Genomic DNA, 15,176 nt, shown 5'->3' on the forward strand with positions numbered 1-15,176 from the left:
AATACAATACAACTTGGTTAATTCAAATTTTGGATAATCCAAACTTTCACAAACTCCCCTTGGGTTTTCCATTTAATTTAATGTTAAAACTCCTTGCTTAATTTGATTTTCCTCCTTTAAATTTTTTGGATAATTCGAAGTTGGAAGGAAAAATCCTGATTTTTGTATGAGCAAATTTAGTTTGGAAGACTTATATAAGAAGTCAGACTTTTTTTTCAACTAAGTTGCTTTCGTCTTTGAAGAAAGACGAATTAAAGTTTATTTTGAAAATTGTTTTTCCTATCCTCTTTTTTGGATAATTTCATGCCCATTTCAAAATTGTTCAGCTCGGGTGCATCAAGAATGTGTACCACTTAATACCGATTATGTTGTTCAACTTATGGATTGAGGTGCACCATTGAAAATCTGAAGCTTTTTATGGTCAAAGGAAAAATTGTAATACAGTAAAACTCCTCTTAACAGACCCTTCAGATGCGGTCTCCCCTCTTTTATGGCCAAATAATATATATAATTTCCTCTTATATAATAAAATGTGCATTTCAAAAATGTTGATCATCAGATATGGGTAAAATTAAAATCTAACAAAATGCAAAGATCCTGAATCACCCCAAAGCAGAATGATTTGCATTGTTGTGCAATGAGCCCTGGGCCAAATGGAAATGGGCTTCCAGTTTTAAATAAACACCAGATGCCTCCACCCCTTGGGAATACCTTGAAATCTGCAAAAGATGTGAGGTGACTCAACGGTACATGTAGTGTATCCATAATGTACGTGTGGCGAACTCTTGCACCTGCTTCTCGCTGGCACCTGCCTAGTCCAGCAAGCGACAAAAGATAAGGACACACACACACTCTCTTAACTGTCTTGAGACCAGTCGGTCACATTAACCAGCTCATTATTATATTTAAAAATGTTTAATATTCCTGTGAAATAAATTATATTAAATTTCAACTTCAAAGTAAGCTATTCAAATAATGCGTCAGATGTAAGGTGGGATGCACCTGGTCTTATCAGTGAAAATTCTCACAATCGTGTCTTCTAGTTTTCTTTTAAAGCTAATTTACTCAAGTTTTACTCTAAAAATTAAGTGTGAATTTGTGAATGGTGTGCGAAATTCTGTTCAATCAAACATTACATGAAATTCTTGTGATAACAATTTCATCTTCTTTCTGAAGGCGACAACCATAATCAATCCAGGTATGCTGCTATTCGCCTTCAGCAACTGTAATGAATAACTGCAACGAATACTCAATTTATCACCACCAATTACACTGCTGGCCACCCAAATTGCAACACCAAGAAAGACAAGAGATATCGCAACAATATTTATTTTGCAGATAACATGTTGACCAAGCATCAAATGATTAAATTTATAGACTTCTGTGAAGTGTGGTTCCTGCCAAAATCAGTAGCCAGAGTAGCCGCCATTGTTGGAGATCACCGCTGCAACACGCCTCGGCATTGATTCAAAGACACTTTGGATGTGTTCTTGGGGTACAGCAGACCAAGCAGCTTCCACGCGTTGCCAAAGTTGATCTGGTGTGGCAACTGGGGATGTAATCTGGGTCAATCGTTGAGCAACCATGGACCACATGTTTTCTATCGACGAAAGATCCGGAGAGCGAGCTGGCCAGGGAAGCAATTCAATCTGGCGATTGACGAAGAACCTTTGGACAATGCATGCCACGTGTGGTCGCGCATTATCCTGTTGAAATATGGCTGTGGGCAAGCCCTGAAGGTAAGGAAGGACAACTGGCTCCAACACCTCGGAGATGTAGCGCTGGCTTTTTAAAGTACCGGCAATGCGTACTAGAGGAGTGCGAGAGTGATATCCAATACCGTCCCATACCATAATACCCGGTGCAGGACCAGTGTGGCGGTGCATAACGCAGCTGTTCAGCATCCTCTCTCCACGGTGTCTCCAGACTCGAATCCGACCATCGTGGTGTTGCAGACAGACGCGTGACTCGTCAGTAAAGACAATTTCATTCCATTGTGCCGTCCACATCCTTCTTTCATCGCACCATTGGCGGCGGAGACGTCTGTGGTTCTGCGTGAAGGGTAGACGAAGCAATGGACGTCTTGCGGACAGACCACTCTGCTGTAAACTGTAACGTGCCGATGATCCCCCGGCGTAAAAGTCCGTAGTCACCGTCACGTTATCTTTGTCACAAATGTTACTAGTCTGCAGCTGTGATCGTATGGCGACGATCAAGGCCGATCGTGATGTTCGCCTGCGATCGCATGCAAATGAGGTGACCTTGAAGCCGATTGGCTTGATCAGACACGTGCGGTCGGATGTTTTTCCTTTAAATACCGGCCGTACGTTGTAACAGAGCTGATTCCGCGTTCGTCTAATCTTGTTCTGCTCAACTGAAGCCCTCTAGTAGGACGGTTCACCGTCTTACTATCGTATCTATTGGCCTTAGGCTGAATTGTTAAAATGCAATAATCTACAATATTTGAATCCGTTTTCCGGCAGGTCCGGAATCAAAATATAAAACAATCTTCACAGTCAAAGTTCTTCATTGCTGATCGAGGTGGTCCGGCCCTCAACCGAGAGGCCCCCGGAGCTGATCAAGGTGGTTCGGCCCTCAACCGAGAGGCCCCCGGAGCTGATCAAGGTGGTTCGGCCCTCAACCGAGAGGCCCCCGGAGCTGGTCAAGGTGGTCCAGCCCTCAACCAAGAGGCCCCCCGGAGCTGAGCAAGGTGGTCTGGCCCTCAACCGAGAGGCCCCCAGGAACTGATCAAGGTGTTCCGGTTCTCAACTGAGAAAACTCCTCTGGTATTTACGGAAAAGCTAACAACATCGGATGTCCGATCGCTGCACAGGTTGACTGTTGTTGATCATCAATTGGTGAGCCAGTATCTTTACTGCTAGTGTCAAATAGAGGGCTCCAAGATATACTAATCCATTGTTAAAATTAACTAACCCATATAATTAATTGAATAAATAATAATATTTCATGCGAAAGTTTGTTTCTAATTATTTTCCACTTGTCGTTTGCCACTTTATTGCTGGATATTTCGAACCGGGCAAGCAACTCCCATAAGGGACGTTGCAATTTTGGGAGCTCGACCGGGATCTGGTCGCAATACGTTACAATTTTGGGAGCTCGACCAGATTCAGTAAATGTGGCAAATCGCGGGTGGAAAGTACTTTCGCTAAAAATTTTTTTTTAACATTGATCTTGGAAATGAATGCAAATAATCATAGTACGCCGTAAAATTCGGGCGATCATCTGATCAAGGTCAAATCTAGATTTTGCGAAAATGAGATTTAATGTTCTAGTCGTTTTGTGATTTTATATTCTAGTCATTTTCAATATTTAAATGTTGAGACTAAGGACTTTTTCTCCGGTTGCATGATCCTGTAGGAGAGGGGGGAGTGCCTGTCGAAATTAGTGTGTATAATGTGTATTTTGGAGGGAAATGATATTTCATGTATTTTGGAGGGAAATGTTATTTCATGTATTTTGGAGGGGATAGTGTGTTTTTGTGTTTTGCGGTTTTTAGATAAATGTGATATTTGGTGTGATATTTTGAGGTAGTGGTGAGGAAATTGAAGTTTTCGGAAGGTTGATAGGGCAGGGCCCTATATCTATATATTGTATTTTGGTGTTGCGATTTCATGCGGGATTTGAAGTTTTTGTTTGAGTGTATAATTATAGTTAGTGTATTTCATGCGGGATTTTTGATATTTTTAGTGTATTGATAGTGTGTATTTAATGCGGGATTGTTTATTATATTGCATTTCATGTTTTCGATAGGTTTCTTTTTCCTCGGGATATGGATTGTTAGGAAAACTGGGCCTTAGAAAAATTCTTAAGAATTTTTCTTTCTGGTGGCAGGGGGAATGTAACGTGCCGATGATCCCCCGGCGTAAAAGTCCGTAGTCACCGTCACGTTATCTTTGTCACAAATGTTACTAGTCTGCAGCTGTGATCGTATGGCGACGATCAAGGCCGATCGTGATGTTCGCCTGCGATCGCATGCAAATGAGGTGACCTTGAAGCCGATTGGCTTGATCAGACACGTGCGGTCGGATGTTTTTCCTTTAAATACCGGCCGTACGTTGTAACAGAGCTGATTCCGCGTTCGTCTAATCTTGTTCTGCTCAACTGAAGCCCTCTAGTAGGACGGTTCACCGTCTTACTATCGTATCTATTGGCCTTAGGCTGAATTGTTAAAATGCAATAATCTACAATATTTGAATCCGTTTTCCGGCAGGTCCGGAATCAAAATATAAAACAATCTTCACAGTCAAAGTTCTTCATTGCTGATCGAGGTGGTCCGGCCCTCAACCGAGAGGCCCCCGGAGCTGATCAAGGTGGTTCGGCCCTCAACCGAGAGGCCCCCGGAGCTGATCAAGGTGGTTCGGCCCTCAACCGAGAGGCCCCCGGAGCTGGTCAAGGTGGTCCAGCCCTCAACCAAGAGGCCCCCCGGAGCTGAGCAAGGTGGTCTGGCCCTCAACCGAGAGGCCCCCAGGAACTGATCAAGGTGTTCCGGTTCTCAACTGAGAAAACTCCTCTGGTATTTACGGAAAAGCTAACAACATCGGATGTCCGATCGCTGCACAGGTTGACTGTTGTTGATCATCAATTGGTGAGCCAGTATCTTTACTGCTAGTGTCAAATAGAGGGCTCCAAGATATACTAATCCATTGTTAAAATTAACTAACCCATATAATTAATTGAATAAATAATAATATTTCATGCGAAAGTTTGTTTCTAATTATTTTCCACTTGTCGTTTGCCACTTTATTGCTGGATATTTCGAACCGGGCAAGCAACTCCCATAAGGGACGTTGCAATTTTGGGAGCTCGACCGGGATCTGGTCGCAATACGTTACAATTTTGGGAGCTCGACCAGATTCAGTAAATGTGGCAAATCGCGGGTGGAAAGTACTTTCGCTAAAAATTTTTTTTTAACATTGATCTTGGAAATGAATGCAAATAATCATAGTACGCCGTAAAATTCGGGCGATCATCTGATCAAGGTCAAATCTAGATTTTGCGAAAATGAGATTTAATGTTCTAGTCGTTTTGTGATTTTATATTCTAGTCATTTTCAATATTTAAATGTTGAGACTAAGGACTTTTTCTCCGGTTGCATGATCCTGTAGGAGAGGGGGGAGTGCCTGTCGAAATTAGTGTGTATAATGTGTATTTTGGAGGGAAATGATATTTCATGTATTTTGGAGGGAAATGTTATTTCATGTATTTTGGAGGGGATAGTGTGTTTTTGTGTTTTGCGGTTTTTAGATAAATGTGATATTTGGTGTGATATTTTGAGGTAGTGGTGAGGAAATTGAAGTTTTCGGAAGGTTGATAGGGCAGGGCCCTATATCTATATATTGTATTTTGGTGTTGCGATTTCATGCGGGATTTGAAGTTTTTGTTTGAGTGTATAATTATAGTTAGTGTATTTCATGCGGGATTTTTGATATTTTTAGTGTATTGATAGTGTGTATTTAATGCGGGATTGTTTATTATATTGCATTTCATGTTTTCGATAGGTTTCTTTTTCCTCGGGATATGGATTGTTAGGAAAACTGGGCCTTAGAAAAATTCTTAAGAATTTTTCTTTCTGGTGGCAGGGGGAATGTAACGTGCCGATGATCCCCCGGCGTAAAAGTCCGTAGTCACCGTCACGTTATCTTTGTCACAAATGTTACTAGTCTGCAGCTGTGATCGTATGGCGACGATCAAGGCCGATCGTGATGTTCGCCTGCGATCGCATGCAAATGAGGTGACCTTGAAGCCGATTGGCTTGATCAGACACGTGCGGTCGGATGTTTTTCCTTTAAATACCGGCCGTACGTTGTAACAGAGCTGATTCCGCGTTCGTCTAATCTTGTTCTGCTCAACTGAAGCCCTCTAGTAGGACGGTTCACCGTCTTACTATCGTATCTATTGGCCTTAGGCTGAATTGTTAAAATGCAATAATCTACAATATTTGAATCCGTTTTCCGGCAGGTCCGGAATCAAAATATAAAACAATCTTCACAGTCAAAGTTCTTCATTGCTGATCGAGGTGGTCCGGCCCTCAACCGAGAGGCCCCCGGAGCTGATCAAGGTGGTTCGGCCCTCAACCGAGAGGCCCCCGGAGCTGATCAAGGTGGTTCGGCCCTCAACCGAGAGGCCCCCGGAGCTGGTCAAGGTGGTCCAGCCCTCAACCAAGAGGCCCCCCGGAGCTGAGCAAGGTGGTCTGGCCCTCAACCGAGAGGCCCCCAGGAACTGATCAAGGTGTTCCGGTTCTCAACTGAGAAAACTCCTCTGGTATTTACGGAAAAGCTAACAACATCGGATGTCCGATCGCTGCACAGGTTGACTGTTGTTGATCATCAATTGGTGAGCCAGTATCTTTACTGCTAGTGTCAAATAGAGGGCTCCAAGATATACTAATCCATTGTTAAAATTAACTAACCCATATAATTAATTGAATAAATAATAATATTTCATGCGAAAGTTTGTTTCTAATTATTTTCCACTTGTCGTTTGCCACTTTATTGCTGGATATTTCGAACCGGGCAAGCAACTCCCATAAGGGACGTTGCAATTTTGGGAGCTCGACCGGGATCTGGTCGCAATACGTTACAATTTTGGGAGCTCGACCAGATTCAGTAAATGTGGCAAATCGCGGGTGGAAAGTACTTTCGCTAAAAATTTTTTTTTAACATTGATCTTGGAAATGAATGCAAATAATCATAGTACGCCGTAAAATTCGGGCGATCATCTGATCAAGGTCAAATCTAGATTTTGCGAAAATGAGATTTAATGTTCTAGTCGTTTTGTGATTTTATATTCTAGTCATTTTCAATATTTAAATGTTGAGACTAAGGACTTTTTCTCCGGTTGCATGATCCTGTAGGAGAGGGGGGAGTGCCTGTCGAAATTAGTGTGTATAATGTGTATTTTGGAGGGAAATGATATTTCATGTATTTTGGAGGGAAATGTTATTTCATGTATTTTGGAGGGGATAGTGTGTTTTTGTGTTTTGCGGTTTTTAGATAAATGTGATATTTGGTGTGATATTTTGAGGTAGTGGTGAGGAAATTGAAGTTTTCGGAAGGTTGATAGGGCAGGGCCCTATATCTATATATTGTATTTTGGTGTTGCGATTTCATGCGGGATTTGAAGTTTTTGTTTGAGTGTATAATTATAGTTAGTGTATTTCATGCGGGATTTTTGATATTTTTAGTGTATTGATAGTGTGTATTTAATGCGGGATTGTTTATTATATTGCATTTCATGTTTTCGATAGGTTTCTTTTTCCTCGGGATATGGATTGTTAGGAAAACTGGGCCTTAGAAAAATTCTTAAGAATTTTTCTTTCTGGTGGCAGGGGGAATGTAACGTGCCGATGATCCCCCGGCGTAAAAGTCCGTAGTCACCGTCACGTTATCTTTGTCACAAATGTTACTAGTCTGCAGCTGTGATCGTATGGCGACGATCAAGGCCGATCGTGATGTTCGCCTGCGATCGCATGCAAATGAGGTGACCTTGAAGCCGATTGGCTTGATCAGACACGTGCGGTCGGATGTTTTTCCTTTAAATACCGGCCGTACGTTGTAACAGAGCTGATTCCGCGTTCGTCTAATCTTGTTCTGCTCAACTGAAGCCCTCTAGTAGGACGGTTCACCGTCTTACTATCGTATCTATTGGCCTTAGGCTGAATTGTTAAAATGCAATAATCTACAATATTTGAATCCGTTTTCCGGCAGGTCCGGAATCAAAATATAAAACAATCTTCACAGTCAAAGTTCTTCATTGCTGATCGAGGTGGTCCGGCCCTCAACCGAGAGGCCCCCGGAGCTGATCAAGGTGGTTCGGCCCTCAACCGAGAGGCCCCCGGAGCTGATCAAGGTGGTTCGGCCCTCAACCGAGAGGCCCCCGGAGCTGGTCAAGGTGGTCCGGCCCTCAACCGAGAGGCCCCCGGAGCTGGTCAAGGTGGTCCAGCCCTCAACCAAGAGGCCCCCCGGAGCTGAGCAAGGTGGTCTGGCCCTCAACCGAGAGGCCCCCAGGAACTGATCAAGGTGTTCCGGTTCTCAACTGAGAAAACTCCTCTGGTATTTACGGAAAAGCTAACAACATCGGATGTCCGATCGCTGCACAGGTTGACTGTTGTTGATCATCAATTGGTGAGCCAGTATCTTTACTGCTAGTGTCAAATAGAGGGCTCCAAGATATACTAATCCATTGTTAAAATTAACTAACCCATATAATTAATTGAATAAATAATAATATTTCATGCGAAAGTTTGTTTCTAATTATTTTCCACTTGTCGTTTGCCACTTTATTGCTGGATATTTCGAACCGGGCAAGCAACTCCCATAAGGGACGTTGCAATTTTGGGAGCTCGACCGGGATCTGGTCGCAATACGTTACAATTTTGGGAGCTCGACCAGATTCAGTAAATGTGGCAAATCGCGGGTGGAAAGTACTTTCGCTAAAAATTTTTTTTTAACATTGATCTTGGAAATGAATGCAAATAATCATAGTACGCCGTAAAATTCGGGCGATCATCTGATCAAGGTCAAATCTAGATTTTGCGAAAATGAGATTTAATGTTCTAGTCGTTTTGTGATTTTATATTCTAGTCATTTTCAATATTTAAATGTTGAGACTAAGGACTTTTTCTCCGGTTGCATGATCCTGTAGGAGAGGGGGGAGTGCCTGTCGAAATTAGTGTGTATAATGTGTATTTTGGAGGGAAATGATATTTCATGTATTTTGGAGGGAAATGTTATTTCATGTATTTTGGAGGGGATAGTGTGTTTTTGTGTTTTGCGGTTTTTAGATAAATGTGATATTTGGTGTGATATTTTGAGGTAGTGGTGAGGAAATTGAAGTTTTCGGAAGGTTGATAGGGCAGGGCCCTATATCTATATATTGTATTTTGGTGTTGCGATTTCATGCGGGATTTGAAGTTTTTGTTTGAGTGTATAATTATAGTTAGTGTATTTCATGCGGGATTTTTGATATTTTTAGTGTATTGATAGTGTGTATTTAATGCGGGATTGTTTATTATATTGCATTTCATGTTTTCGATAGGTTTCTTTTTCCTCGGGATATGGATTGTTAGGAAAACTGGGCCTTAGAAAAATTCTTAAGAATTTTTCTTTCTGGTGGCAGGGGGAATGTAACGTGCCGATGATCCCCCGGCGTAAAAGTCCGTAGTCACCGTCACGTTATCTTTGTCACAAATGTTACTAGTCTGCAGCTGTGATCGTATGGCGACGATCAAGGCCGATCGTGATGTTCGCCTGCGATCGCATGCAAATGAGGTGACCTTGAAGCCGATTGGCTTGATCAGACACGTGCGGTCGGATGTTTTTCCTTTAAATACCGGCCGTACGTTGTAACAGAGCTGATTCCGCGTTCGTCTAATCTTGTTCTGCTCAACTGAAGCCCTCTAGTAGGACGGTTCACCGTCTTACTATCGTATCTATTGGCCTTAGGCTGAATTGTTAAAATGCAATAATCTACAATATTTGAATCCGTTTTCCGGCAGGTCCGGAATCAAAATATAAAACAATCTTCACAGTCAAAGTTCTTCATTGCTGATCGAGGTGGTCCGGCCCTCAACCGAGAGGCCCCCGGAGCTGATCAAGGTGGTTCGGCCCTCAACCGAGAGGCCCCCGGAGCTGATCAAGGTGGTTCGGCCCTCAACCGAGAGGCCCCCGGAGCTGGTCAAGGTGGTCCGGCCCTCAACCGAGAGGCCCCCGGAGCTGGTCAAGGTGGTCCAGCCCTCAACCAAGAGGCCCCCCGGAGCTGAGCAAGGTGGTCTGGCCCTCAACCGAGAGGCCCCCAGGAACTGATCAAGGTGTTCCGGTTCTCAACTGAGAAAACTCCTCTGGTATTTACGGAAAAGCTAACAACATCGGATGTCCGATCGCTGCACAGGTTGACTGTTGTTGATCATCAATTGGTGAGCCAGTATCTTTACTGCTAGTGTCAAATAGAGGGCTCCAAGATATACTAATCCATTGTTAAAATTAACTAACCCATATAATTAATTGAATAAATAATATTTCATGCGAAAGTTTGTTTCTAATTATTTTCCACTTGTCGTTTGCCACTTTATTGCTGGATATTTCGAACCGGGCAAGCAACTCCCATAAGGGACGTTGCAATTTTGGGAGCTCGACCGGGATCTGGTCGCAATACGTTACAATTTTGGGAGCTCGACCAGATTCAGTAAATGTGGCAAATCGCGGGTGGAAAGTACTTTCGCTAAAAATTTTTTTTTAACATTGATCTTGGAAATGAATGCAAATAATCATAGTACGCCGTAAAATTCGGGCGATCATCTGATCAAGGTCAAATCTAGATTTTGCGAAAATGAGATTTAATGTTCTAGTCGTTTTGTGATTTTATATTCTAGTCATTTTCAATATTTAAATGTTGAGACTAAGGACTTTTTCTCCGGTTGCATGATCCTGTAGGAGAGGGGGGAGTGCCTGTCGAAATTAGTGTGTATAATGTGTATTTTGGAGGGAAATGATATTTCATGTATTTTGGAGGGAAATGTTATTTCATGTATTTTGGAGGGGATAGTGTGTTTTTGTGTTTTGCGGTTTTTAGATAAATGTGATATTTGGTGTGATATTTTGAGGTAGTGGTGAGGAAATTGAAGTTTTCGGAAGGTTGATAGGGCAGGGCCCTATATCTATATATTGTATTTTGGTGTTGCGATTTCATGCGGGATTTGAAGTTTTTGTTTGAGTGTATAATTATAGTTAGTGTATTTCATGCGGGATTTTTGATATTTTTAGTGTATTGATAGTGTGTATTTAATGCGGGATTGTTTATTATATTGCATTTCATGTTTTCGATAGGTTTCTTTTTCCTCGGGATATGGATTGTTAGGAAAACTGGGCCTTAGAAAAATTCTTAAGAATTTTTCTTTCTGGTGGCAGGGGGAATGTAACGTGCCGATGATCCCCCGGCGTAAAAGTCCGTAGTCACCGTCACGTTATCTTTGTCACAAATGTTACTAGTCTGCAGCTGTGATCGTATGGCGACGATCAAGGCCGATCGTGATGTTCGCCTGCGATCGCATGCAAATGAGGTGACCTTGAAGCCGATTGGCTTGATCAGACACGTGCGGTCGGATGTTTTTCCTTTAAATACCGGCCGTACGTTGTAACAGAGCTGATTCCGCGTTCGTCTAATCTTGTTCTGCTCAACTGAAGCCCTCTAGTAGGACGGTTCACCGTCTTACTATCGTATCTATTGGCCTTAGGCTGAATTGTTAAAATGCAATAATCTACAATATTTGAATCCGTTTTCCGGCAGGTCCGGAATCAAAATATAAAACAATCTTCACAGTCAAAGTTCTTCATTGCTGATCGAGGTGGTCCGGCCCTCAACCGAGAGGCCCCCGGAGCTGATCAAGGTGGTTCGGCCCTCAACCGAGAGGCCCCCGGAGCTGATCAAGGTGGTTCGGCCCTCAACCGAGAGGCCCCCGGAGCTGGTCAAGGTGGTCCGGCCCTCAACCGAGAGGCCCCCGGAGCTGGTCAAGGTGGTCCAGCCCTCAACCAAGAGGCCCCCCGGAGCTGAGCAAGGTGGTCTGGCCCTCAACCGAGAGGCCCCCAGGAACTGATCAAGGTGTTCCGGTTCTCAACTGAGAAAACTCCTCTGGTATTTACGGAAAAGCTAACAACATCGGATGTCCGATCGCTGCACAGGTTGACTGTTGTTGATCATCAATTGGTGAGCCAGTATCTTTACTGCTAGTGTCAAATAGAGGGCTCCAAGATATACTAATCCATTGTTAAAATTAACTAACCCATATAATTAATTGAATAAATAATATTTCATGCGAAAGTTTGTTTCTAATTATTTTCCACTTGTCGTTTGCCACTTTATTGCTGGATATTTCGAACCGGGCAAGCAACTCCCATAAGGGACGTTGCAAAACGGCGTCAAATGGTACGCGCAGACACTGGATGATGCGGTACAGACTGAATGTGCTGCGCTATGGTTCGTGATGTGGCTGAGCGATCCGTCACTGCCATACGCACAATACGCCTGTCATCACGTGAAGTGGTGCACTGAGGTGGATGCGATCGAACACGCCGGTCCGTCGTACCCTCCAGCATCCAACGATCACATATGCGCATTACAGTTGTTTGGTTTCGTCCAACACGACTACCGATTTCCCTGAAAGATAATCCACAATCTCGGTAGGACACTATCCTTCCTCTGTCGGATACTTGATCAAAAGATGATCGCTGTTTTCTACGAGGCATAATTGATCGTTTTTTTGAAAAAACCACAAGAAAAACACAATTGCCGTACTTCAAATCGTCGAAATCTCCAAGCCTTAAATAGCGCTTTGAAGTGGCGCCGCAGGCGCGCGCGATGTGCGTCTGCGCTGAAATTCTAATCATTTGCATATCTCACCTCCGCTAATGCATGTTGTAAATTTCATATTATTTGCATGCTTCCTTCAGGGTGTTGCATTTACGGTGGCCAGCAGTGTAGTTTGTATAATTCTGGCACCTAGCCTATTACAACCTTAGTGAAATATTCAATTTCAATTGAACCTGTGTAATCCGTAAATATGAAATATTTTACTGAAAATTTCTGGCACTAAAAGGGGTTGGTGCAACACATCGGTCGATTGCATTTTTCATAGTTTTATGTGGTTTCCTGGGGGAGGATATTTTACCTGGGGTCAACTGCATATATATTTTTTTAAAATTTATACAGCTTATATATTTTTGTTAGGGTAGTGACTAGGATTTTTTGTGGTGTAAGAAGTAAATTCAATATTGCCACCCGCTTTAATTCCGACCCTTATTTGATTCTAAGTTATTACTTATGCAGCCTTCTATCTTGATACATGCTGAAAATGAGAGGCTTACATCTTCGTTAGACTTGGAAGCAGTCTGGTTCGATGCTTTGTTGAAGTTGTACCCGCTGTCATTATTATTAGTGCTGGTACTTGCGCTATCTGCCTGCAGGCACTGGCTTGCTTGAACTTCTAGAAAGTCGAACTCTTCTGCAGTTAGCTCAGCATGGCCCCACAGCTCATCATTTCCTTCCCCGTCATTGTCCCAGTCATCATAATTGTTGTCGAGACGCAGTTTTTTCTTGGGGACGCTTGAATAATCCATGATATCAATACATCGCTTATGATGCAACAGCATTTCGATATAAGCATTCAAAACACATCATCTGGAAACAATTCGTTTTATCTAAAAAAAAAAGAAAGGAAAAAATCAAAGGTATTCAAATTCATTGATTTTTTTAAATAATCGAAATATTGTTATTCAATTGATGTTAATTTTTTTAAAATACATTGAATTCCAATTAATACATCATCATCATCATCAGGACCATACAATATAAATATAGATACTTAGGAAGGTTATGGATGAAATAGCAACACACTTGACAGATTGAAAAAAATTCAGGTGCTTGACAAATCTGTTGAAAGCTAGGTATATTTAATTTAAAGAAAAACATTCTAACACAATCAGGGGTCTATTCAGCCAAATATTGGGCCTATTTTCCAGACACTTTACAAAATTCTGGATCTGAAAAAGGACCCTTCACAGAGTACAAATTAACAAAACCATAAATTTGGCACTTCATTTCTTTTGTGATATATGAACTCGATTGTTTCACTTTCTACACTGACTTTTCAAATAACTAATGACCATTTATATTTGCTGATTATTTTTTGCTGCCAACTGGTTACCTTGGTGCTCTGGCTTTTCAAAATTCTTCATCTGCAACAATAGTTTTTCAAGCCAATGCGATACCATTTTCATTTCTTATTGACACTCGCGTCATTATAACCAGTGTCTTAGGTCTTGTCATCATTGAAAATTTATTGCACATTACAGGATGAAGCCTCATTTGTCATCGTGCATCTTTGCTTGTGAATTTTTAAAATTTTGTCATGAATGAACATTCTTTTAGTCAAGAAGAAAAAGACTAGTTTTGACATAGCATAGTTTTAAACAGCGATCGCACCAAGAAATTCAGTAAGCATTGGGTTGCCGGAATAGGAACACAAAATCCAAATGTAATGGGTTGGTGAACTCAGTGGCCAATGCTATCTGTCTTCGTCTGGTCCAGAATTCCTCCTTGCGACACTCTAACTTGCAAATGAAAGTGCCAAATTTCTTTTTTGTTTGTCATCTTGATTTTTCACTATGTTAAAGATATTCGGCGAGCCAAAAAAATTCTAGGTCTCAAAAGGGCAAAAAAAAAAACCTGGTGATATTGAAAATTTGGTGCTACACTGCTCACGGAATCTTAGCCCTCTTAGCAACTTCTCATCATGCAAGTGTATAACTAAAGACAGTTTAATGATCAAATTTAAGAGAGATCAGTATTTCATAGCCAATGAATACAACCCCATGCTAAAATCCTATGTATAGGATGGAATAACGCTGCCCGGATGGGCTCCATTCGTTAAAACGGCACTGGCCATGAATAGAATCAAACAACGCATCATGAGAGGAATCCAAATGCTCACTCATAATGAATATCATAGCTCATAATGAGTAATAATGAGCATGTTTACCCAACATGAGAGATCGAAATCACATCAAAGATCTACCCCGGGGTGGCAGTACTTTGTTTGTTTACCTTAAGAGGGTTGATTAAAAAGCAACATGTAAGATACATGTTGACATTGATAATGACATGCTCACCTTCACCATGATGGTTGTTTACTTTCCTCTCAACCAATTAAAAAAACAAAAACAATCTCGATGGCGATTATAAATTTATCTAATCAAAATCTCTGTTGATTATTGAAAATATGCGGCAAATTTTTAATTTCGTTACACCATAACAAAGAAAGGACGCAACTAACGTACTTGGTCTTTCCACCATTGAGATGAAGCCATTTGGCGATTTTTGACAGATTTCTGTCGTAATTAGCGGTTTGTTCACCCTTTGATATAATTTTTTTATGACAATTTCCCTTTTTGAGATCTCAAATTACCACATATTTCCTGGGAAAATATGGTTAATATAGTAATAAATTTGATTTTGAAGTCCATGCTAACATAGTGCAGCTTTTGCTGCCATCTATCCAGGAATTCGAGAACTTCATTAATTAACTTCAAAAACAGAAAAAATAGTACACATCTTATACAAGGATGACGTCACTCTACACTACCATACGAAGGTTTTTAACAACT

The 15,176-nt window shown here is 41.7% G+C and overlaps 1 protein-coding gene across 1 annotated transcript in view; it reads right to left on the reverse strand.

Moving 5' to 3' along the window:
• The window catches only part of LOC149078195 (uncharacterized), a 59,782-nt gene extending 44,940 nt beyond the window's left edge, over nucleotides 1–14,842 (reverse strand). Inside the window, exons 1-2 of the mRNA XM_089241786.1 lie at nucleotides 14,682–14,842; nucleotides 12,879–13,211 (exon numbers count right to left, since the gene is read on the reverse strand). Of these exons, the coding sequence (XP_089097912.1) occupies nucleotides 12,879–13,163 (285 nt within the window). The 5' untranslated portion in view covers nucleotides 13,164–13,211; nucleotides 14,682–14,842. The remainder of the gene's footprint in view (nucleotides 1–12,878; nucleotides 13,212–14,681) is intronic.
• Between the last annotated feature and the right edge of the window lie 334 nt (nucleotides 14,843–15,176).

Source organism: Pholcus phalangioides, unplaced genomic scaffold (genome assembly GCF_987345545.1).
Source record: "Pholcus phalangioides strain wild (caught in Gottingen) unplaced genomic scaffold, Ppha-v1.0 ptg000014l_1, whole genome shotgun sequence".
Lineage (NCBI taxonomy): Eukaryota > Metazoa > Arthropoda > Arachnida > Araneae > Pholcidae > Pholcus > Pholcus phalangioides.